The 26,785-nt window shown below is 42.7% G+C and overlaps 1 protein-coding gene across 1 annotated transcript in view; it reads left to right on the top strand.

Annotated features, from left to right (window-relative positions):
* The window catches only part of eipr1 (EARP complex and GARP complex interacting protein 1), a 51,793-nt gene that overhangs the window by 14,039 nt on the left and 10,969 nt on the right, over positions 1–26,785 (top strand). The window contains exons 5-6 of the mRNA XM_070842599.1: positions 6,467–6,566; positions 15,263–15,399. Coding sequence (XP_070698700.1) covers positions 6,467–6,566; positions 15,263–15,399 — 237 coding nt within the window. The remainder of the gene's footprint in view (positions 1–6,466; positions 6,567–15,262; positions 15,400–26,785) is intronic.

Genomic DNA, 26,785 nt, shown 5'->3' with positions numbered 1-26,785 from the left:
GACCAAACACTGCTTCAGTACTTCAAGTACTGTCCTTTACATGACATAATGATATTACGTAGGTTGCTGATTGTGATGCTCTGCTTCATACAACAGTGTGACGTAACTTATTTCATTCAGCAGTCCCCTGAAAAGCCTGAACAGAGAGTTTGCTGTTTGATCCTCCCACCTCAAACAAAGAAACAAACAACCTACAGGCAGGATTTGTCTTTTATCCTGGGATCAGAAATCCTAAAACTAAATGGGAGCCATTTAGAAACTACAGTGAGCATTGAAAACACACTAGAGGACAGATGGACATGTTGTCCTACTAAAATTGAAATAGCCCACACACTCTACATCATTAGACTCCTACCAGCTGGAATAAGACTCTCCTCTCCTCTCCTCTCCTCTCCTCTCCTCTCCTCTCCTCTCCTCTCCTCTCCTCTCTTATCTGCCCTCAGTATCAGACTATTAACTGGCCCACATTTTAGATTGTAGTCTCAGCCCAATCCTATTGTCTTACAGTCAGAGCGCCTGTGCACAATGCCCTCCCATAACTCACCGTCTATGAGAATGAAAATCAATGGTCAATCCCTTTTTAGTCCACTGTTCATCGGCGTGCACATGATTGCTATCATTTTTAGAGGCACCAATCAGTTAGTGTGATGCATACTGTAGCAGGTGTCTGCAAGGGAAAGATAACGATGGAGAGGAAGTGAGGACGATGGAGAGAGAGGACGACAGAGAGAGGCTTGCAAGGAAGTGCATTTGTGCAACTTCATGTGTGTTTTGCACTTGCGTGTGTGTGTAGAAAGTCAATGTTGTTCTGTTTGTCTGTGTGTGTGTGTGTGTGTGTGTGTGTGTGTACACGAGTGTGTGTGTGTGTAGTTGTGTACGTGTGTGTGTGTGTGTGTGTGTCAGAGGTCAGGTCAAGCAAGGCTGCTGGGGAAAGATCGATGGCTCTGGGCTCCACCATCTAAACACCCTTAGAGCTCTAACCCTCACAAGGGCACCACACTGTGTGTGTGTGTGTGTGTGTGTGTGTGTGTGTGTGTGTGTGTGGTGAGAGCGTGCATTCAGTGCTGTGCACTATTGGCTCCGCTAGATGGATGGCTTTGGTCTGCTGCCCACCTCCTCCATCTCTCTATGACACACACACACACACTGATCCCCACTCACTCTGATAGCACTGGCAGCTTGCACAAGCCTGTGTATGTGTGGATGTTTGAGTGTGTAAGCAGACAAAGAGTAAAGAGATTCGAGTTTGTATTCTTATGAGGCTTTTGTCTGTTTTGTGAGTGTGTGTGTGTGTGTGTGTTTGTTCACCTGCTCGTGTGTGTTTGCGTCCACTGTAGCGTGTCTGCCCATGTGTAGCCTGCATCCTTCATGTGTGTGTTATCCTGTAGCTGGTGTCCCTTCTCTCCCACTAACAATAACACTTTCCCCTTCCTCCAAATCCTCTCATTGTTTGGGTGGGCAAACATTTGAGCCTCAGCCCTGTCGTGAAGCGTGCTCCGAATGAAAATATCTGAAAAATGCACCAAAAACTAACGGAGCCAACGAAAGCCTGGGAAAAATCTGTTTTTTTTGTGCGTGCACCATTGTTTTTTTCATCCTTCCTCTTCTTCTCACACTTGGATTTGATAGGGTTGAGCGAATCAATTCCTTTGGAGTCATTTGAGCCAATCAGGGTCCTAGGCGGGAACGGTAAAGCACAAAAGGCAATGAGGTTGATTTTCTAAAGTGGGGTGCAACAGGAGGGGGCTGGGGGTGTTTGTGGGTGTGATTGTGTGTGTTTGTGCACACACACATGAATGCAATCATGGGTAGTATTGTGTGATCATTTCAAGAGAAAGACCTGCTGCATTTTTGCAGTAGTCTGGCTGTATATATCTCAAGCCTCTTCTATCCTGTAATGTGATTAGCATCTATGCTTTTTGTCTCTGTACGTGTGTCTCTATGCAAAACTGTGTATCTATGTGTGTAGACCAATTTCTTGGTGATCACTGAGCGTGATTTTCTCTGTGTGAGTCCTCTAGTCCCAATCAATTGAACCCCAGTAGTGGGCTCTCATGCAGGCAGTCGTGTGTGTGTGTGTGTGTGTGTGTGTGTGTGTGTGTGTGCGCATTTGAGGGGGACTTAGTCGATTAAAGACCACCATCTTACATCAAACACCATGATGAAGGAGTTGCACTGAAATTTGTGGGTAGGTGGCTTTTACTCCCTCACTTAAAAATGTTTGTGAAGTTCAGGTGGGCGCATTAAAGGACAATTCCAATTTATTGCACTTAGAAATTATAGCAAAACCTGAAAAAAGTTTTTCCTATCTATTATGATGTAATTAGGGTTGAGGTTTGTCAGCATGTTATTGAACCCAGTTCGTTAAAAATCCAACCCAGTATTCAGTCTCCTTTTAGTCCCATTCATATAACCCAATAGCATTCCACGTCAGACTTTATTAAATCAGGAAAAGTTGATGTTGAGAGAGCAGAAAAAAAGTTTGGGAGCCTAATGTTCACAACCTGTAGCTATGTAAGTTAAATGTGTCCCTGACACACTGAAACAACAGCTATAGCCTTCCTCCTTTGCATACATGACTTTGTCATGACCTACTCACTTCACACACTAAAGTTATCCGTTCAAAATTAAGCTGATAAACTTGAAATATTGATATGACTGTGACATTTTCCTGAAAATGATCTCACACAATCAGTTGGATCATTTTATAGATAAGAGTCACCACTTTTGGTCGACTACAAAAACACAGACTGATGATGCAGAGCGATTCCTTCCTTTTTGGCCTCGCAAAAACACCAGCTTGAAGAGAGCTCTTCAACCAGACAGTAGCCAAAGGATTAATTTTAGCCTATATGGCTGTGGCTGATGATGATATTATCAGCTGTGACTGATGGATGTTTGTCATTTTCACTGGCAAAAGTGTCAGTGTCTGCTAAAAATGCAGTCTACCCTTGGTGTTTCTAGATTGCTCTTTTCTAATAACAAAGAAGAAATAAAAGGTGCAAGACTTGTTCGTTTCAGAGCTTAGCCTATCTGCATATTTTGGCAACCAGGAGCTAAGCTTCTGTCGAAGCCTGTTCCCTTTGGAAAAGTTTCCCCTTCCCTTCACACAGTGTTTCCTGTATAATTTCTCTCTGTGTCTGGAGGTTGGAGAAGTTTGGATATACTTACACACACTGCCCTCGGTGACCCTGTAGCCAATGCTAGAATCTTATCCAGAAGAAAAGGCACATGCACACAATTTGTTTGTGTAGCCTGTTTTCTCTGTAAGGAGCTGGGTTTGAAGTCATATGGATGCAAAGCACAGCAAAGTGGTGGAACAATCCTATGAGGGAGAGAGGTGCATCTGTGGCCCAGACTTAGATATATGGGGCTGTAAAACCTCCATAGCTCCCCCTGACAGTATTTACATACCATCTCAGTAGCCAGCGTGCCAGCTTGTTGCAGAGCTCAAGGTCAAACGCACATAACTTATATTCTATAACAAGAGAGGAGGGCAATATGAGATACTGGACGCCTTACAGCAGCTGCCTCTCCCTCTTCCTCCATCTATCGCACAAATTAATTGATACTGTAGGGAAGCATACAGTGTGCAAATCCCAAAGTGGTGAGTATATTTTAATTGGTCCTACGGTGTGCTGATTTATGTGTTTGAGAGTGTGTGTGTGTGTGCACGCCAGAGAAAGAGAGATGGTATTTGACATGCTGCAGGCTCCATCAATAAGGTCTCTTGGCTGCAATGAGGTGGCCCACCGTGCTGCATGTGTACAGCACGTGCATTGATCACATTGTGGGCGCGCAAACCTGAACCCTCTGTCACTTGACTGTCCTTCCACTTCGGGACAAAAAGCTAAAGCATTCACTTTTAAGGTTGATATATATATTTTTTTTCATTAAGGTTTTGGAGCTGGAGATATATTGCTTAAGGTCAAAGGTTAGACTCAGTGAACAAGACTCATATTTAGAGGGTTAGTGGTTAGTGGTTGCAGTAAAACTTCCTCCTCATGCTAATTGTGAAGCACCAATTGTGACTCCACTCAGACTTGATCCCATTGTAAAATGCAGTATTAGAAGCTAATGTGAGCCTTCAGCCGTCTTCAGTTCAGTAAAATCAGATCTTTATTTTTGCACATATTGAAAGTAGTCCAGTGTAGTTGTGTGTGTGTGTGAAAGAAATCATTTCATGGCCAGTGTGGTGAGGAATGATCGCAGTGACCACTAATTATAGCAAGTTTCAATGCTTAAAAGGCAAATATTGTATAAAGCTAGATTTGAAACCCTGAACCTGTGATTTAAGGTCAGGGTCTGAGGCACTAATTGTAAATCAATGTGGTGTGCTCCTTAGTGACAAAATGTGTGTGTGTGTGTGTGTGTGTGTGTGTGTGTGTGTGTGTGTGTGTGTGTGTGTGTGTGTGTGTGTGTGTGTGTGTGTGTGTGTGTGTGTGTGTGTGTGTGTGTGTGTGTGTGTGTGTGTGTGTGTGTGTGTGTGTTTGTCTATGCTTCCCAAGTCCATGACTTCCTGCTCTTCAGGGGAAGAGTTTACAGCACTTATAAACACCGCTCTTTTCCCCCTCCTCTGCCCTCTCTCTCCTCCCCCCGGTCCCTCTCCATTGCCCCGCTCCACCTTCTCTAATAAGGCTATGCATATTTGAAACTTGGATTAAATTCCAAAGCAAACTTCAGCTTTGTATTTTCCCCTTTCCTCTGTCATTTCTTTTATCTCCTGCGAACATTCTCACCTTCTATAGCACATGCTCTCTCTCAAACACTGGCATTGTTGCCGCTGCTTCAAGTTGACAAATGAGCCCAAGAAAATTGAGTTGTCTAATTGAGGAGCTCCTTAAATAAATGGCATCGTTTCGTAATTCTCTAATGACGGCGGCTTTAAAGCTGTGACAAGCTCAGACATCCAAACCTTCAGCCAGACCATGCCTGTGCTTCTGTGACATTTTACATCCTTTAACCCAGATTAGACACAGATTTTTTTTCTTCTTGAACTGAAAAGTCACAGTACATCAAAACCTTAACAAGCATATAGCAGCTTTTCCAGGCCAAGGTTATGTTTAGCTTATTGCTGGGTCTGTGACTGCACTGACATATTGCTTTTAAAGTAGGACTCAGTTAAAAGCACTGCTCTCTCACTCGGGTTGTGTCCTCTTTCTCATCCCATGTAGTTGTGTCTCTGCTTACATTTAGCTGCTAAGCCTATCCAAAGGAAGAAGAATAAAAGCGTACAAGTGATCCAATCAACACCAGGGGAATTATAAAGCAACAGTTTAGGCTTCAGCGTGTCATGTCTGGTTAGGTCCCTATGGCTCACGCACGGAGTACATATTTTAAGTAGAGCGCAGTGGAGAATCACAACTCCAAGGAGCATGCAGCGAGGAATCAATACTCTGCACAAAGTAGTATGCAGGGACGAATCAAAGCTAAGTATGCAGTAAAAGCTACCATTTCTCTAACACCAGTGAGCAGCCCACTGTGGTGTTTGAACACTAGATTGACAGAATTGGGCTGCTGGATTTGCCAATAAGTACTGTGGTAACTGTGCAGAACTCCGTTGCATGCTATTGTCACTTTCTAAGACGGATAATGATTAGCTGCCACAGCCTAATTTGTGCAGGTTAAATTTTCTCAAGGCAGTATCGCGTTGTTTTTTATGCAGACATCATCAGTAGCACGACAAACTGCACACACTTGTAACTCGTGATCTCAAATCCACAGGAACAAATCATACTAACATGTATTATTTTTGTATTGAGAGGCTGTTATGTTGTTCCTCTGTGCCACAGAGCTCCATTGTTGTCCTAAAACTACTAAAAACACCATGGTGCAACAGTGCGGCACCGGGTGACATGTTCCCTCATTACCATGAAAGCACACAAAACCACTTGCCATACAAAACACTCACCAAATGTGTAATAATCCATAGCTGAAAATAATCCCCAACAAATGTACTGTTTTGTGCTGTCTGAATAACATTTCCTAAAAACTATAGTGGCTCCCTATTTTAGCAAATTCATTCAATTCAAAGCCTTTTCAAGTATGAAACTCTATATTTGTGACCTTTATCACAGACAGGGTGGGGGGGTCAGAAAGTACTGACAGACAGACTAAGTAATGGTCGGTTTTGGTCTATTTTGGACTTTGCTGACAAAAAGAGAAGAAGCTAAGCGTTTTATATTTCTTGTAATGTCCTTGTTGAAACTGTAAATGCAGGACGATGTGCAACCATGCATGCATTCCCAGACATGATGTAGAAACGTTTAAAAGTGGTTAGCAACGGGCTGTATTTAGCAGTTATATGAAATCTGACTAAGAGGCTCCATTCCCCGCTGTCTGCAGCAAGTGTGGATGAGCCCGTATGTATGTTTGCAACATCTGTATTCTAATTGACTGTGACTTTGTGGTTTTGTGTGTGTGTGTGTGTGTGTGTGTGTGTGTGTGTGCCTTTGTGTATTTACAGTGTGCTGTGGGAGCCCATGGGGGATGGCAAGCGTGTGATTTCATTGGCCGATAACCATGCACTACTCTGGGACCTGCAGGAGAGCTCCACACAGGCCACGGTGAGACACACACACACACACACACACACACTGTAAACCACAGCGCATACACAAACACACACACTATATCACACAATAGCTAACTCATTATTTGATAACAACCGTATCGTCTTGGAGTTATCAGACTCACACATCCTCTCTCTGCGACAACAGGAGAGTGTTCACAGTTCATTCTGTCTCAAACACTCTTATACACACACACACACACACACACACACACACACACACACAGATACACACAGTATCTGGGCAGGTTTCTAAGCTGTGACCACTTTGATATCATTGTGGCCAGGTCCCTCCCACAGTGATAGTGATAGTCTCCCTTAGTAAGTAAGAGAAAAGTCATTTACTGTATCTGTTTTCACAGTTCACAGCAGTTGTATTACTGACGTCGTACATTATGTTTTACATGAAATGTATGGAATTGCACCACATGGCCAAATGTATTTGGACACTGGTACAGTCTACCTATGTATAACAGCTGAACATCTCATTCCAAAATCACAGGCATGTATATATTGCTGCTGCAGGACTCAATTTAGGTCTTGGCGATAGTTCCCGGTGCCACAAAAGCTCCAGGGGTGATACTTTCAGAAGGTTTAGGAATTATTGATGCAGAGTCTGCAGGGATGAACATCATTGACTGGATCAAACACAGACACTGTGGCTGCTACAACTTCTGTACAGTTTCATTCAAAATTAGTGCTCTCAATGTCACATTTGAGAAGTGTGGCTCTCTCTTGTCCTTCGGCTCATTTGGTGTGTGCTTTTGTGCGGTGTAACTCACTCACTGCTATTCTTATGGCATTCTAATGTTACTAGCTTGCTAGCTTTAGCCTTGTGAAAGGCCGCGGTCATGCACAGTGAGTGCACTTGCAGCATGCACGCAGGTACGAAGGTAGACAGGCAGGTCAGCTGTCTAATTTCCTTGTAGCCTAACAAAATGATTAGCTGGGCTTATTACAGGCCTGTGACAGCCACAGGTAGCAGGTTTTTTTCCTTTTGTTTGTTTGTAAAAACTGTTCCATTCATTCATTGCTGTTGGGCTGCTATACGCTCATTCAAACTTAACTACAGTGTTATCCCGAAACACATGAAACCTGTTGTCGTGGTCACGGCTGTGCCTCCAGTTTCTCACAGTCAGTTTTGATGGCCTCGATGGTTTTATTGGAAATCTGTAGTTCACAGGAGAGAATCTGTGTTCAGAGTTAGAAAAATGCTAATAAACAAGCTTTTGAATTTAGATATACTCCTTTAATGTGGATTCTACATCATGCTTGTGATTTTACATTTAAACGTACATTGTTACAAGCTTCAGTTTCAAGAAAAAAAGTGATTAATGGCAATTAATTACAGCAAATTTGTGCGATTAATTGACAGCCCAATGCAAAATCTAACGAAGTACTGGGCACCAAAAATAACAACATCAAGTTGAGGGACATTTCTTGTTCTTTATTGAAGAGAAATGTTTCTTCATGTTTCATGCGGATGTCCAGTCAGTGTTGATGGTAAATGCTGTCAGTTGAAGCAATAAATACCTCAGTGCTTGCTTTATTGACCAAAAACGTTTAGTGTGCCCTGGCTCCTGACGCTCTCTCTGAGTTGGCATTGGCGACTGCCCACGCTGAAATTCATTGCAGCAGAATGCTTCAGTCTCTGTTGGCAGCACAGGTACACGATGCTCTTGGTCCGCCATTTCGTGTTGCACAGCTAATTCAGCCGCGGCCTTGGCCTCTTTTTGCTGCATTTCTTCGGCCGTATACTCTTTCTTAAACAAATATATAATAATATGACTGAATATCTGCGTCATCCAAAACACTGTAAAATGCATCCTCATCCATAACATCGCCCGCGCTCATCTTTTTGGGATGCCACTTTGCCACTGTTGGAAACAAAGCTAGTTTGCAATAGAAGTGAATAGAAGAGGACATGGAAGTTTTGTTCACGACCATGCATCTAGAGCATGCCCTCTGGTTCCCCTGACTGAAAATCCAAGCCGAAATAGCCTGTAGTTCTGGCCACCAAATACATCACTGTGCAAGCCAAATGACGGTGGTGCTGGAAGAACAGCAGATTTTGCAGCAGGAGAACTCTGTTTTCAGGTCAGTATAGTATCTATAGTACATAGTATATACCATCAACACTGATTGGACACTTTCCCTTAGATGTTCCCTTAGTTATGCTGTCATCTTTCCGACTCATTTAATAAAAGGGTGAGATACTTTCTACTACAGTATACTTAGTAAATGTACTTAGAACATTAGTGAGGGTGGTGTCTGCTCTGTGCAAACCAGTCAAGCTGTTTTACACCAAACTGGGAAAACCATTCCTTTACGGACCTGGCTTTGTGTTCGGGGGGTTTTGTCATGATGAAACGGGACACAAACTGTTGTCAGTGAGCCGAAATCATTTTTCACTGCATTCATACTCAGTCTTGCCTTATTCCTATTATGTAGAAATACACAGTGGGCCTAATGATTTCTAAGAACCAAAAGTGAATGGATCAACTTGTAACCAAGGTGTGTAAGTACTTCTGGTCACTTCTCTTGTAGCTGTGTCTTTGCTAATGCAAGGTGAAGAGGCTCTTCACTGTAAATGCTCCGTCCCCCAACCTGCCGGCTTGGAATTAAAATGCCCATTATGCATTTAAAGACTCAAGATAATGGTGTATGTCAGGTGTGCGTGTGTGTGAGGAGGAAGTAATAGAGTAGTGGTGTGTCAGCCCACGCTTTCAAGTGTGTGTGTGTGTGTGTGTGTGTGTTATTCCATCAGAAGTCTGAGCAAAGAGGAATATAGATGGCTCATTGGTAATTCATGTGCTCGTTGAGGGATTCACATAAAGGGCAGCCAGGTCACTCACCAAATAGATACAAGTGTGTGTGTTTTTGTGTTAAGGCATGCACGCGTGTTCATCTGATCTCAGCAAGCAGGCTTTGAAAAATGTCTCTCTCTCCCCTCTCTGGTCAATCTCTCTCCCCATGTCAGTGTGGAGATTATCCATTAGCAGTCCCACTGATCAAGGTTCAAACCAGAATGATGATGTTTATTTCACATTTCAGCTCAGTTTGACAGACAAATGCAGTGGTTTCGATTGTTCACCAGATGGAGCCATTTGTTGTACACGGTATATCAATGCAGTGTAAATGCTGAATTGTGGATGGGTTCGTCATGTTCCAGGATGACTCAAAAGTTTGCCATTTACATTTCTGTTCCGTCATAACCAGCCTTAGACCTGCATTTATTCTTACCATGCCCAGTGTATATGGATATTGACCTGGAAGGGGTACAACATTCATACATGCATTCATTCATTTTACAAAACATCTTCATACATAATGTGCTGTCATGTTGACACTGAGGTAGAGACGTTGGTAGAGAAATACCTGGTGAAAAGCATTTCTGAATGTTTGGAGTCAAGTGTTGTATCTTCGTCGATGCTCTATACAGGAATTAACCTTCATGATGATTGTTTGATTGTTTGCCCAGTGATTCATACCAGCACGGTGCCTCTTCAGAGCATGGCCATGAGGAGTGTGTGCCCATGCCTGTTCGGAAAACAGGTTGATTGCTTGGCTCCCGGAAGTGCTGCTTACAGCGTTGTCAAAAACTGCTCACTGGATTGACCTCAAACTCGACACTACGCACCAGTGGGTCCTAAATACACCAGCCAGTGCGTCTGCGTGAATGTTCAATCCAAAGTAGAGAGAAATGATCAAAGCTAGTGCTCTTGTTAGGGCAAATTTAAGTGGTGGACTGTTCTTGCGTTCTGTTTATTTGCCGCAAACAGCTAATGCGTAACTTTACAGACACCGACTGCGTGTGCTGTAAAGTTTATTCAAGTTAAAAGACTTATAATGTTTGCAGACTTAGCGTCACCTCAGATTTATGCCATTCACAGCAAATTTGCGTCGAGTCTTGTCTTTGCATTGGAAGACAATCACATAGCAGTGGCTTTGTTTTGTGGCTTAGTTTGGCCAACATGCCACATTTATAGCAGAACATTTTGTCCGACGAGCTAAACATGGTGGTCTGCTACATGCTAACAACGCTAACACCTCCACCTAAACCATTAGGGGAACAAAATGAATGTGATCTTTTCATTTAAACCTTAACACAGGTACATGTATTTGAACGACAAATACGCAAACATTGATGAATTTAGACGTCCCTAATCCTTGGTCTCAGTTCCTGTTTAGACATGTGTTACCTCTGCTTGTAATCAATTCAGTTTCTGTTTGTGTGTGAATGCGTGCATCCCTTGCGCCATGACCACAGCTTGAGGTCAAGTAGCACCATGGAGGTGGGGGGCTTGTTGCCTCTATCGTCTGCCACAGACTCTGGACTACACAGATGTTAAATCCCGTATCGAGGGAGGAGGAGAGGGGTGAAAAGCAGTGTTGCAAAAAGGAGTATAATGAGAAAGGCAGAAAGGAGAGAGGATGTATAACGAGGGAGCAATGGAGGGCCCATCTGATTGGAAAGATGGAGATTAGGAGGGAAAAAGAGGGAGATATGGATAAGGAAAGAGAGTGGGCTTGATGAGTAGAAAGGGAATGAAAAAGAGGAGAAAGAGCTTGCCAGCCAAGATAAATTCCTCCAGTGCTGATGAGAATGCTAATCTCCTCCCTCCTCCCTCCTCTCTCCTCTCATCCCACTCTCCCGTTCCCTCTATCTGTCAGAGGGTGATGTGTTCATCTCAAGCCGTGTCCAGCTGCAGTGTGGATGTGTGTCTCGCTCTCTCTCTCTGTCAAGGGCCAGGCCTAGATTAGTGTGTGTGTGTGTGTGTGTGTGTGTGCGCGCGTATGCATGCATGTGTGTGTGTGAGTGTTCGGCGTGGGAGTTTTCTTGAGTGTGTGTATGCATACATAAGAGTGGATCACGTGCATAAGCGTACCAGTGCGCATTGTTTGAAAGAAGATTTGTGTGTATGTGTCTGCATGTGCATGGCTCATCAATTAGAATCGCTGGTGGAATTGAGTGAGAACATCTCCGCCGGCTCACAGCACACCCACACACCTTGTCCTGCACATCTGCTCACACACACACACACACACACACACACACACACACACACACACACACACACACACACACAAACACATGCACACACACTTTTTCTTCCGGAGTCTAGAGAAAGCATAAATGCATGGTGATTTGACAGATAGCTTTGAATTAGTACCGCTTACGTTGTAAATGAATGTGTCCCCTAGTGTTGTGTGCACCGCCTTGTTAGGGCCCCTAATTTGGTTAGTGCACTAATAAAGCTGGGAACCTGGGATACACGATGCTCAGGCTTTGCTGTTGTACCACTAGTGTAACCAGAGAGGGGGGGGGTCCTACTGTCACTTCCTCTGTTAAGACAAAGTTGGGGAACTTGATTCTTTGAAAAATTCTTTGAAGAATTAAGGAGCAATCAGCCAATTTGTATGATGCATAAGTCGTTGTTGTGTCAATGTTGTTTGCCATAGATGGTGTTTGCTTGGCCCAGAAACATGTTGAAGACCCAGACAGTAAAATCCCCAAAAAGTTATTTCTGTTATTAGTGATATTTCTTGGTGTATCTCAACAAAACATTTTTGAGTATTGGTGTTTTACAATCCGCCTGTTTTCTCTTCCAATTAAACACTTTTGATCACTCATGCTGCTCCCATGCTTGTATAAGTCTCGGCTATGGTAGCTGGTGTTGTCAGTGTACCAAGTGTAACGACCCTTCGCTTTTTTTTATCTCATGACGAGAGTACGGAGTAATTACTGACAAGACAATGGCTGAAAGCGAAAAGTAAAAATGCCTGTTTGGCTATATTTCATATTTAAGGGGAAGATCTAAAGATCTGATGTTAAAGATCAAAGTAAGGGCTCTACAGATATCGAGCATCATCGACAAATCTATTTTTCCTCACCATGGCCTTATATACATAAAGCTGTCCAATCAGATTCAGAATAACCAGCTAACCCTGTCCATTGGTTGTAATAGCCAGTGGTATTGTGGTAGGAGGTGTGTGTTTGGATGTCAGTTGGCAAAGCCACTGATCACATTTTCAAAAGGACATCGTTGAGATCTAATTTCTCTGTTCCTCACTTGTCCTCCACCTGGCCTACAGTAACAATGCCGGTGAGGGGACATGTGGGTGGAGGTGCACAGTCCTCTACAGCTCACTATCACTGTCGTCCTACAGACACTGTTCACTCACAAGTCACGCTTACAGTCAGCTCTGAACATTTAGTTTTAATCCTCTCTATAAATGATACCACGCCCACATATTACTCAAAGATACGTGACGTGTGTGACACTTGATCACGTTCCATCGGAGGGAAGCTGTGGCACACGGCCACAAACCCTGGAAAGAAAAAAAAAAAAAGAGTTGCACCATCACATAAACACACATAATACTTAATCATTAATGAGAATTAATATTGACATGACAGCAGAGAAAGCATCAGTGACATTATCAGTTAGATTGTAAGAGAATTCGGATGACCGTACTTTATACCCTTATATGCTGCCTACACCATTCATCTGCTGAATTACATCTTTGTTATTCAGTAGATGAATTATGCTTTAGGCGGAAGTATGCTTGAAACAAAGTATGTACGACATGAAGTCTGATTAGTGTTGTTGGATGCAGTTGCTCTCCTTTTCTTTTATCCTATCTGCTTTTCTTTCAAAGCCTCCCTCCCTCCCTCCGTGCTGCTCTGTCAGCCTGTCTCTCTCTCTCTCTCGCTCGCTCTCCCTGTGTCCTCTCCAGCTGAAATAATGAGAGTGTACCAGGGAACTATGCGGTGACGGGGCGATCGATGATCTCTGCTCCAGCAGGCAGAGAAGGGAGAGAGAGAGAGAGAGAGAGAGAGAGAGAAATGGGAGAAGGGGAAAGAGGAGGATAAAAACCTGCAGATAGTCAGAGCAGAGAAAAATGGAGCAGTGTGATGCTGCTTTTTTAGAATGGTTAGATGCATCATAATTTAAGGGAAAGATAACCATTTCCAAAGCAAGCCTGCTGAATTAATTGGATTCCATTTTTAAAGTAGCCTGATGAAGTGATATGCTTTATAATTCAAGTTCCTTGAAGTGTTTTGACTTTGATTAATTTCACCTTCATTGCTGCCCTGTGAAATATACGTAGCAGGTTTGATAAATATCCAATGACAAGCATGTCGCCGTGTTTGAAAAGCTTGAAATGTTGCAATTTAACCTGACTGCCTTTCAGCTAAATTGCTCTAATTTTCGGATTTAGTGACATTTATCAGTGCTTTTCATTTAGAAGACATTACAGTGAATTTGAATGATTTTCAACCGATCCAGCCAGGCTAGTTCTCCTCAGTTTTCAGCTCTCTTGAATCAGTCTTAAACCCTCCAAGGGCTCATCTTTGACAGTTGATCCATAAGTAACTCTGAGTGATCTGGTGTATAGATCCCCGCTATGGAACCAAGGAGAGTCAGGGGTCATTACACCTGCTGACTGAGCACCATGTTACAGAAGGGACAGGTGGAGTGCTGTTGCCCCCCCCAGTCCCTTCAGCAGGGGTTCTGGCTGTATAGGTCCTCAGGTGCTGTTGGGCATTAAAATGAGAACAGAGTATAGTCGTTCATATATTGGAACATGCTGCAGACAGAAGAGATATGAGGGATACATTCTGTTAGTACATTCAGTTTTTTATTTAAAGCTGCAGTGCATTTTGAAATAACACTACTGTGATGGTGGTATGCATGCATTTCTGTCTCATTTTTGTAAAACACGACAGTTTTATCTTAACGTGTAATCTAAAGCTGCTTTATGTAATACTTTGTCAGTGTGAAACGCTGAAACCACGATATCTGACATCACAAGAATTCGATATTGCTAACTTTGTTTGCCAAACAGGTGCCTGTGTACACACCCGGCATTAGCATTCAACAGGGGTCATCTTTCTGTCCACCTGATGGATTTAACTCACAATATTCATCCTCCTTTCAGCCCTGTTTTGGTCCTCACCAAGTCCTGAGGAAAATATATGGTTCTGCTGCTGCTAAATGTGTTCACATACCCAGGATCCAAAACTTCTGAATCGCTGGTGGATGGATATGGCCCCCTCTCACAAAAAGAAATATTCCAACATGAACACACTGTCGAGCTAAATTAATTCGATCCGATCACCAGGGTAGTGTTCCCCAGCTCACAGCGAACAGCTAACTGTTTAGTGCTGGGTAGGTAGCATACTGAGGAAGATTTTTTTCTGCTGCTCAAGATCCGGATTTTTGTGGACAAGAAAACCAGAACAATGAGCTAAAGGTAGAGCTAGAGGAAGAGGGGATGGGAACAATTATCTGTGGCTTTGTTTCTATGAGAGCCCTTCCATACTGCACACAGTAAGTTGATCTTCTGTAAATGTAATGATTAGTGCAGCTTTAGCCACAATGGCATCTCGAGTGAGACTGTTATTGCAAAGTATGTAGAAGTGAGGTATGTCAGTAAGAGTGCACGTGTTTCAGCATGGCGTAAATCGGCAGGCAGCTGGTGTGCCGGTAATGCTCAAAATATTACCAAGGAGTCATACTGAATGATTGTTGTCTTGAGTGTGGCCCGCAGAGAAAAGGACTTCTAATAATGCCTTATTATGCTGATTGAATGCAATGTACTGGCTGAACCTGTCCCGGATATTTGGAGTAAACTCACGTCCTTGCTCGGAGATGGTAATGAAGGTGTTTCTGTCCTCTGCAGGTCTCCAGCACTGCCACCCTGGAGGGCAAAGGTCAGCTGAAGTTCACCTCAGGCAAGTGGAGCCCCCACCACAACTGCAGCCAGCTTGCCACAGCGAATGACACGGCCATACGAGGCTGGGACCTTCGCACCATGAGGTGAGCTCCTCTTACCGGGGCTGGTCTGAAAATATCCTGATGTGCATATTGTTTAATTTTTTAATTTTAATTTTGAATGGCCATAATTTAAGGGACAGACAGATTTTTTTTAATTTTATTTCATTCAGTGCCCTCCCCCTATTTTTCTGGATTCATTTTTTTTCTGGAAATATGAAGAACAGATATGCGAATTGATGAATCCTCACATTCTGAATAATACTGTGGCTAATACCAAGCAGTGCTTTGGTCACATTGAGGATCGGAAATGTAGAAAGAGCAGCATGTTTTCTGGAAGCTTTGCCACTCAGTATTAAGGTGCTTTTTTTTTTTCCATGGCAGATTTCCTTTTGCACCTGACTTAAAACCAGTCGGATGTTTTCCAACAGCCTGCTTTTAAATCTGACAGAAGTGAGTCAGAGTTAAGAGTCAGTAAGTTAAACTCTCAGAGCTTAACAATTTCAGCGTGTGTTTACATGTCATTACAAGCTATTTCAGTAAAAATATGCATTTAATTTGACTCATCATGCTGACTGAAAATATTACAAATGAGTTCTGACACAACTTTTCCCCCAATCTATATCAGTACGCCATATTTTATATGTTTAGGAAAAGCCATATATATCCAGAAAGACTCTACCATACTGTATATAGAAAAGCTAAAATAAAAGTTATTATTATTATTATTATTATTATTATTATTATTATTATGAATTCATTAAAAGATATATTTGCGTTATTTCAACAACTATGCTCAGAGATGAATTCAATTAATTCAATTAATTGATTTTAAACGCAGAACCACCCCTACATACTGGTAGCTTAATGAAATATCTGTCTTTTTGCCAGTAGAAAAAACATCTGCAGAAACTGACATCTGCAGAGAGACACAAAAAACAAAACAGTATAAGATTTAATTTTATTACTGTTGCACCATTATCATGATAATTATCAAACTTTTCTGAAAAATTGTTGTTTGTGCAAGAATATAATTATTAATATATTACTTGACATCATGTTTACTTTTAATTCTGTTAAACTTAACAAACTGAACAGTGCTACTTTATCTCACTGCTTAAAACCCCACATACAAAAGCAGGTTGGTTCGCTATCATTAATTATATTATAAATGACACTTATTTTACTTTAAATGCACCGTCTGTCTTTCAGATTGAATTCGTCATTCATGTTTTCAGAATCTTGCCGGCCCCTCTGCACACTATCACCGCTCTCCTACTAACACTTTAAAGAGAGACCCGTGGGAAAGAATGCGACGCGCGTGTTTATGAGGCGAGGAGATTTCTGTCATTCACATAAGAATAGGTGCCTGAGCGATGGAGCAGCAGGAGGAGCAGCAGGAGACTTGGGGGAGCAAACATGTGTTTTGGATCAAAATAAGTTCTATCCGGCCGTGTCATGTGTAGTATGTGAATTAAACATTACATTTCCCATCCTTACTGAAGCCGCTTTCACACATGTGGCACACGACCACACAGTGCGAAAGTACGCTACGGTAGTAATTAAGAGTTTACCAGATACGAAAAGCAACTTTTATTTGACCAGAAATCACAGGAAGTCAGAGCATTCTGCCAGAAGGAGTTTAGGAAATTAGGTGATGTAGTTTAAAATCTGATGAAGTCAATTTAAACGACGAGACTGAGGTGGGTGAATGGGTCCGATATACTACTTTTATCTGACAGACTGGGGTTCTTGAGCTTTATTGTTCATTATTGAAGACTCTGTATCGTAGGCATTTCAGGTGTTTTTTCTGCTGTGCCTCCCCTCACCCGTCACTAATCCTGCACCTCCACTTTTAACTATAACCAGGCGCCCATGCACATAAGTACAGTTCTCCATCTCACTAAGTGTTAATACAGAGCACCCATAAAATAACCGTGTTTCTGTAGGTTGACTTGCTAATGTTAGTTTAGCAGCGTGTGACCAGAGTAGCTAAAAATAGACCGACAATGAGCCTGTTTCTCTGGTCCCGCCATGGTCACTTCCTCTTTTTGACTGGTAGAGAGGTGCTGCCCTGTGGTTGATCAAAAGAAATTTCCTAATAAAGACAGGCGCGCTGTAACTTCTGAAAACTGCAACAATCAAATGATGCCCACCTCTAATCATGACCCGCAGTATTGCAATAAGAAGTAAAGCAACTTTTCCATAGTGTAACTTTAGACTGGGAAAAACAAACCTGCACTTTCTACAATTTGAATCCAAATTGTGAGTTCTGTTTTAGTCTGGAAAAATCTGTGGAATATGCATCCAGAAGTATCTGTCTAGCATAATGTTTTCTGTGGAAACGATGGACTGACTGGGAACCTCTGTTTCCCCATGTCTTTTGTTTGCACTCCTGCGGCAGCTCGTGAATCTAATAAAGCATAATCTTCTCCTCAGCACATGATAAAGTGCGAGGCGGCAGAACACAAATGTTCCTGCTTGACATGGAGCGTGTGCACTACCGCACATTAACCTCGTAACTGCAGGTTATCAGCTACCCACCTTACAATCTCCTAGCTGTGTGTGTTTTGTGCATGTATGTTCGCTGTCTGTGTGTGTGTGTGTGTGTGTGTTTGGTTTGTGTACAGGTGCCGAGGTGTGCGATGACTGAGGTCAGCATATGTGTACATGTGGGCTCCGCTGGAGGAATGATAATCACCTCGCTATCCGTCGTCATAATAACAGCAACGTGTCAAAGAGATTGAGAGGGGTGCCGGATGAAGGAGAGAGAGATGGGGGGAGAGAGAGAGAGAATATATTTACAAGATGTGTATCACGGACCCAGATAAGATAGTTGAATCATTGATATCACTCCCCGTCAGCCCCATAACAAATTATAGAGTTCCTGCACGCTCCGTTTTGGCCGTTCTCCTCCCGCTGTGCTATTTTGAAAGATGCAACAGTGCTGATTTGGCCGTTGGCACAAAGGGAAGGAGGGGGCGGCAGCGCAGGGCTTGTTAGCAGAGAGCACAGTCTCTAATATCACAGTGTACTGAAAGACATTGTCTATATTTTAAAGGCATTTCCCTAAGCTTTGGCTGGTATCTTTGGAAACTTTGAGATCTGCGCTGAAATTCAAAATAAAGTTCTGTGGGGCTGAACAATTTTTATCTACATAGCCTAACTTTGTTATGACTTGGCCGTCAGTGGGCCGCTGCTAGTTAAAGGGTAGATGGCTTTAAAAAGGGAGTGAACTCAATGAATTCCTTCCTCTGTACTCTTACAATCCAAGGCTCAGACGACACACACAACAACCAAGGGCAGTGTGTGTTCCTGTGTGCACATCCGTGCACAAGTGTGAAGTGGTTGCGAGTGGAAAGCTTGCATGTGTGAATGAGTGGTGAGTCACGTGTGTGTGTGTGTGTGTGTGTGTGTGTGTGTGTGTGTGTGTGTGTGTGTGTGTGTGTGTGTGTGTGTGTGTGTGTGTGTGTGTGTGTGTGTGTGTGTGTGTGTGCGTGCATGTGACTTGCATGTGACAAGTGACTTTGTGCTTGCCTGTGTTTGCTCTGTGCCGTGTGTACCGTGTGTACCGTGTGTGTGTGTGTGTGTGTGTGTGTGTGTGTGTGTGTGTGTGTGGTGTGGGGCGCTCATGCCTCCACATAGATGTGGCCTGCTTGAGCGTTTGTAAGTGTGCGTGTGATTTTTGTGTGTGTCCAGTTGGCGTGGCAGCTGTGTGATGGCAACCTCTCAGCACGCTCCACTGCCTCCTCAGACAACCTCTGAGGTGTCCCCACACACACACACACACACACACACACACACACACACACACACACACACATGAAAGAACAAAAACATAGTAAACCCACTCTTCTCTCCTCTCCTCTTCTTTTCTCTTCTCTCCTCTTCTCTCCTCTCCTCTCCTCTCCTCTCCTCTCCTCTCCTCTCCTCTCCTCTCCTCTCCTCTCCTCTCCTCTCCTCTCCTCTCCTCTCCTCTCCTCTCCTCTCCTCTCCTCTCCTCTCGCCCCCCCCTCTGCCCATAGTCTTGGGGCCTGTCACCACTGTGCCAGCCCAATCACGACTGCCGTGCTCTGGAATAAGGACAGGGAGAACAGCCCAGCAGTGGCAGCCGCCTCTAGTTAGTTATCTAACACCCTGGAGAGGAGCACGGTATCTACAGCACCCCGTCTCCCAGACACACAGCGCTTTAAAAAAAAAAAATACAAAGATAACACTGCTTATAAAACATATATGGATCCTGTTCTAGTTTGTACTGATGTAATATGCAGCATTATGTAAATTATGGAATACTCCGCTTCAATATTGGGGACAGAAAGCATAATTTCTTATACATTTTCACTTCTTTTACAGCTTTTACATTATTCAGAGCCTAATCCCTGTTGTACAAGGCTGCCGTTGTGATTTTTAGGCAAGGTCTTTTTCATTAATGCATGTTTTAAAGGTCATATCTCACTCATGGTATAGGTCGTGAGAAAGCGCTTAGCAGCGTTTTGAAGAGTTTCCTTGATGGAAATGTGCAAAAAGTTGTTTTTTTATATAGAATATGGTGGCTGTAACAAATATGAATTCAACAGACAACAGATTTCTAACTTCCAGTTTGGACAAATAATTGGGTTTACTTTTTGTAACATAATTAAATGCTTTAAGACACAAATGAAAAGTTGAATTAATGTTAGATATGCTAGATGTCAGCAAACATACACAAGGGCGTATTATTGGTTTGAAAATACACAGTAAAGAGAGGTGCCTGGGGTCCCCTCCCTGGGAAAAAAAAAGGATTTGAATGCAATTTGCAATTTTCTTCATTTTCCCAGGCTCTTATCATATTCCCAACTATTAGCTAACACGTTGTGAGATGGCTATCACACTTGGTTTAATCCTTCTGCCAGAAAAGTGTAAATATGCATGAGAAAAAGCTGTCTGACTTTCTGCATGTTTAACCCATTACCCCACTGAACATCACATGCTGTTGGATTCAATTCAGAATATGAGCTATACTTAAAACAGTAGGACGTTTGGGTCCATGACGTACTATTTATGGTACCATCAACAATACTATATCTCCAATCACAACATATAGAACATGTATCAAAATATGAAATATGTGTATTTTAAGAAGTCACGCTGGCCCAATAGTTTTGTCAAGATCCCTGTAAATTGTTCTTTTTCTCTTCTCCTCACTTAAAGGCTGGTTTGCAGAAATAGCAAGAGTTGCTACATTTTTACACCATTTCATTTATTGATTGCTCTCTAGCTGTCTAGAATTTAACTTAAATATAAGAAAATAAGTTGCAGAACCCTGCCTTCAAAACAATCACATGCTTCCTGTACTTTTTTTTTGCAAGGACAAACTTTCCACTCTACCAGTAACGTTACTACTCTAGCCACAATCTGTCTGCGACTCACAGTGCGAGAGTGAGTCATCAGCTGGCCATAGTTTGCCATCAAATTCACAGAAAATAAGTACATTGGTGACCTGGAGGTATATGCTACTGTGGAGTATCAGACTTAAATGTCTGATACATGAAGACGGCAGAGTACTAGAAACTCCATCAGTATCAATATAGCACCATCACTACTATGTCCTCTAAAACATATAATCAGATTAACACCTCTGTGACGGTGTCAACAAAACGGAATATTTTAGGCCTCGTAAAAGTAGATTTCATGGCAGCTTTGGGTTGGATTGCATTAGACTGTACCAGTCACTGAGTTCTTGTAAATAGATAACATATATCAAATAGGTAGCTAAGTCATTGATCATCGTAATCGATAGACAGAAGTTCTCAGTGGATTTTATGGTTATAGATGTGATGACCCCTCAGGTTCATTGTAAATAAGGCAAATTGTAATTTGTGGTTCTGGGCTATTTGAATACATTCAGACCTGACTTGACTCTCAGACCAGATTCTTCTAAGCAGGCCAAGTCCAAATAGACTTTTGACAATGGATCATAACTGACAAAGCTGCTTCCTAAATACACGGCTTTCACCTCCAAGATCTTGTTCTTTTGTAGTGCAAAACATTATTGTAATAACCAAGGGAACTTGGAATTTGGCATTTTTGAATAGACACAAAAAAAAAGCTGTTTAGACCTTGTTACAGTGAGTCATGATTCCATTGATGCAGTTGTGGACTCCTTGTAACTCAGAAATAATCTTCAGACATGGAGTGATGTAGCCTTGCCAGCCTACAGCATCTTTGTCCATTGACAGCGTCCGAAACCTTTGAGCTTGTCACGAATTGAAGGAGTGGAATTGAAATCAGGAAATTGTCGAGGAACGATTTGTAGCCTGTACAGACACAGAATTTCAATCATAGTTTAGACTATATGTTCGAGCATGGATATGGCAATGTATGTTTGTGCTGTAGTAACCATTCGGTCTGTAACTTTGAAATGTCTTTGTAGAGAAACGAGGAAAAAAAAAAAAAGTGTTGTGTTGGTTTGTGGAGAATCAACTGTATGTCATTCCTGGCACACTGGGGGGCTTTGAGCCTTTGAATAATATTAGGCTAGCTAACAGGCATGTAGTACTAGCCACTGGGCTTACTGTACAGCTCTGTGTGTGTGTGTGTGTGTGTGTGTGTGTGTGTGTGTGTGTGTAAGAGAGAGAGTGTGTGTGTGTGTGTGTGTGTGTGTGTGTGTGTGTGTGTGTGTGTGTGTGTGTGTGTGTGTGTGTGTGTGGTTTTCTATCCTTATAGGGAACGCCACCCTTTTTGGTTAGTGGTCCTTCCTGGTCTTAATGATGGAAAAGGGTAAAGTGTGAATTGAGGTCAAGGTTTATGGTTAAGGTTGCAGTAGGGGTTTGAGGAAGGCAATCCAGAATGAATGAAAGTCAGTGCAATGTCCTAATAAGTACAGCTGTGTGTGTGTGTGTGTGTGTGTGTGTGTGTGTGTGTGTGTGAGATGCCTGTCACTGGAGATGTTCTTACACTGCATCTCCCCCGAATCCCCTCTTGGGCCAACAGTCCATAGTGAGGGGCAACACACACAAACTGAGCTGTGTAATAGCTGTCAGGCCTGCGGCCATACCATGCACTGCAGGGTGCATACTGAAAACCAGTGCAGGGCTGCAGTGAAGCATGGACTCTCTACACCTCCCCTGCGGTGTGTGTTTGTGCATGTGTGTGAGTATGAGGGAGAGAGAGACTGACAGAGAGAAAGCAAGAGAAAGGGAGAGGAAGCACAATGAGCAGACACGGAAAAAGAGAGAGAGCATAAAATGAGGTGAAATGATTGATAGTGGTGCTATTTGCTCCTTCACAGTGTAGGTTAAAAGCTAGCTGTCTGCTCGTACAAAGGCGAGTACGAGACAGCATCAAAACTCCTCATCCAGATAGACAACACGGGCTCCTGTTCACACTGCATGCCTCCTGACCAAAAACAGCCTTTTCATTCCACCCATTCAACAAATTTGGCAGTGCTTCAGCGTGCCATAATGATAGGGTACCCAAGGTAAACCATTATTCAAAAGCTTTTTCCATCATATTTTATTCACATATTCAAATATAGTACCATTATGCAAAAAGTGTTGCCTATTAGGAGTATCATATTTCACATTCTAATATGAGCCATTATGCAAAAGATGTCAGCTGTTTTTGAAATAGTGGTATTCCATATGCCGCTGTTGATTTGAGGGTGACCTTTTGAACCCGGCTACTGTCAAATCGATCATCTGTAACCTTTTCGTGTGCTCCAAGCACCCCCCCCCACCCCCACCCCTCTCTCCCCAGCAGACATGAACCAGACATCATACTGTAACTCCCGTAATGGTGTATTCATGACCTTATGCAGACCTTGAAACTAAAGAATAAGAATGAACAAAAATACCTATAGATTTATGACATCAGCCACCACCCCCCCCCCCACCCCCCACCCCCCTTTTAGTTACTGTCAAGCTTCCTGTTCTTGCACGGATCATATGCTGTTTAAAATGAAAGTTATGGCCGATTTACCACTCAAAAATGTTGGTAATTTTTTGGAATAATGAATCCTTGTTGTCAGACAGAGGTAAAGAACAGCAGGCTCCTCAGTTCATCAGTCAGTGTTTTGCTCGCTGCTAGCAGAGTTTCTTAGCTCCACCCAGCTGCACAGCTTAGTAAGCTAATGTTAGCTAATGTTTGCTGCTTTTGGCTGATTTTATTCATGTCTCCAGCTGATTTATGTATGCATTTGGCGGTTTGGTGCTAAAAGCACTGAGGCAATTTTTAACATAACCTGTAACCTCATAAACTAATGTGGTAAGTTAACGATGTGCTCACTCGTGGCATTGGCAGTAATTGGCAGCAGTAAACCAGACATACCAACATTTGCAGCACATATCAAATCAGATAAACTTACTATTTACTCCATTCTTTAGACTCTTGCTTTTGTCTCTTAGGTTTTTGGAAATGCTAACAAAATGAACTCTTCAGAACTCTTTGAATGCGTAGTACCTCTCTTACAACAGGCTCCACATACCTGTCGTGCTTAGTTACAGCTGCTAAGCTATGATTGGACAGTTTCTGTTCGGTTTAGTGAATGGTCAGCTTAAACATTTTCATGAGACTAAACTGTATCACATTGTGATGTATGAATGCGTAATGATTTGGGACAGTATAATTGCTACAGTAGTATTGACAAGTACTGAATTACTTCTTTGTTCACAACAAAATGAAGTGTAGGGGATGGGACTTTATTTTTAGGAAGTTTACAGTAAGCTGTGATTATTACTTTTTTCTCTTATTGGCTTTTGTGTGCTAATCATCAAAATATCCCCAACCATTTAGGCTGCTTGATGTAATGATCTGTTACTTTTATGCATGGGCAGACTCTCCCCCTCTCCCCCTCTACCTGCCCGCCTGCCTTTCTCTCTCTCTCTCTCTCCCATCTTTCTTTCTCTGCCAGCTTCATCTCAAAGCCAGGCTTTAATTTTGATCAGCGATGAAATGATTGCTCTCCTCTTTCGATTTTTCTTTTCTCCCCCTCCCTCCCTACAGCAGTTGTCATAGAAACAGAGACACATGTGTGTGTGTGTGTGTGTGTGTGTGTGTGTGTGTAAGTTTGTGTGTGACTGTGAGCGCCTGTGTTCCAGTCGATCCCCTCAGCAGAGAGATTTATCACCCAGACAAAACCAGGAGTATGTGTGTGTGAATGATTGTGTGTGAGTGTGTGTGGATGATTGTGTGTGTGTGTGTGTGTGTGTGTGTGTGTGTGTGTGAGATGGCCAAATATGTGGCTGTCTGTCTACCTTTGTAGCTTCCCTCTTACATACCTATATCTGCTTCTGTATTTACACACATAGCTGTATTTGAGGGAATATGTTTTAGCTGTTTTATGTTTTTATCTGTGAGCGCCTAACAGTGTGTGTAATAGGTCCCCTGTCCCCTCATCAACCCCCCAGCACACACACACACACACACACACACACTCACACACTTTCAGCTTAGCTGGCTGGATGACTTGAGATTGAGTGTGTTTGATGGCTTAGGCTGGCCACAACTCTAATCCTCTGCACTTGTACAAACACAAACACACACTTGCACACATACCAAAAGTCCCAGGTCTCTCCACTATTAGCCCGGGCCAAGGAAGTGTATGTGTGAGTATGTGTGTCCATGTGTGTGCGTGCGTGGAGGGGATTGCTCAGAGACACCAGAGAGGGAAAGAGCGAAACTAACCCAATTTCCTGCTCCATTTCCTTTTCACGCGGCGGGTGCGTCCCATTCCACGGCGGGCCGGGTTGAACACCAGCCACCCTACAGCCCAGGGTCACGCCTTTTACATCAGAGCCACAGACAGGAGACGGAGGGAACGCTGTAAATAAATCATGTGCTCCAGCACAAAATTACACATTAAATTGCTATTGTGAGCGAAATTAAAGTTCACCATCAGTTCCAAGTCGACCTCAGTTAGAAGTCTGCCAGTTGATGGTTGATGCTTATTTCAAATATTTAGATGCAGTGTATGTATAAAGTCTTGTCTTTAAAGTCATGTCCTATAGATTCACTAAATAAATATTTCATAAAGCTTTTCTATGGAGATGCAACTGAATACAAGTTGTTGATATAAGTTTGAATTTAAGTCATAAAATGTGGGTTAAATCTGTTATCGCAGTTTATCAAGTTTTGTAATGCAATAGTGAGATATATTGTAAAATAGTAACATTTTTGGAATAGCAGTTATCAATCAGTGCTGCTCATTGATTTGCAGCATTGCCCACAATGGCCTAATACAGTGGAAACTGCTTATAGTGATCACGTCTGTCTGCGTCAAACCGATCACCACAAGCGGACGATTATGATTCCAAACTTTTTTTCCTTTTCTTTTATTTATCATGAAGATTTTCATCCAATCGACATTCGTGTTTTTATTACATGAATGTAAAGTAATGAAACAAACAGCTCAGCCATTTACTGCATTTTATAGACTCATACGTGACCGGACATCATTAATCCACTTTTCCCCGTGTACGCTCTTGTTTGTCTCCATCACTAGCAGCTGCGACTGTTTCTGGTAGTTTGAGTTGGCTGCACACAGCGGCCTAAGGAACACTACGTTTTCCATGCTGCACCTTGTTGGCTCACGTTTGGCAGTTTGTTATAAGCTTCAAGGAGACGATTTTTTTCATTGAGAGAAAATGACTTTCTATTTCCCGTCGTGGTTTTAATGCACATGCACACAGCTAGTCAGGAGCAAAAAAAATACAACGGAAGCAAAAGTATCATGAGAATAAAGTAAAGAAAAATGACCATACCATAAAAGTTCTGTCATGTAATGAAAGACAAAAGATGAACACTTTTAGCGGACTACTGAATCACTATAAGACAATTATCTAAACTTTTTTTTAGCATGGGTAATGATGGGTAATGGGATGGTAAACGGTCTGTACTTGTATAGCACTTTTCTGCTCATTTTGACCACTCAAGGCACTTTTGCACGACCCATTCACACATCATTCATACAGGAGACTATTCTATCACACACGTTCAAACGCTGAAGCTTTGCTTCAAGAGCAAGTTGGGGTTCGGTGTCTTGCCCAAGGACGCTTTGACATGCTGACTTGGAGGAGCCGGGGGTTTGACCAGTGATCTTCCGACCCCGCTCTACCTCTGAGCCACGGCTGCCAATAAATAGGTAGACCGATTTATACCGCCTCGCAGTGTAGATCATATCGCACAAACCTTAATACAGCCACTATGAATTTGCATTTGGACACGCTGCCTGTTGCACCACTCAGTAATTCACACACATTCAAACTCTTAACAAACCTCGAGAGGAAGAAGTCAGCCACAAACCTGGATGGGAGGACTTCGCTCCATGCATAGTGTGTGTTTTCAGCTGAAACTGTGTTAGCTGATATTTTCTGTCTTTCTTCACATGCTGACACCAAAGCCACCGTGGCAATGACAAAACTTACAAATACACACGCAGAGTTACACACTGTCC

This window comes from Pempheris klunzingeri, chromosome 13 (genome assembly GCF_042242105.1).
Source record: "Pempheris klunzingeri isolate RE-2024b chromosome 13, fPemKlu1.hap1, whole genome shotgun sequence".
In the NCBI taxonomy this organism is placed as follows: domain Eukaryota; kingdom Metazoa; phylum Chordata; class Actinopteri; order Acropomatiformes; family Pempheridae; genus Pempheris; species Pempheris klunzingeri.
Note: the sequence above shows the minus strand (reverse complement) of the source record. Positions and strands in the feature narration are given on the sequence as shown.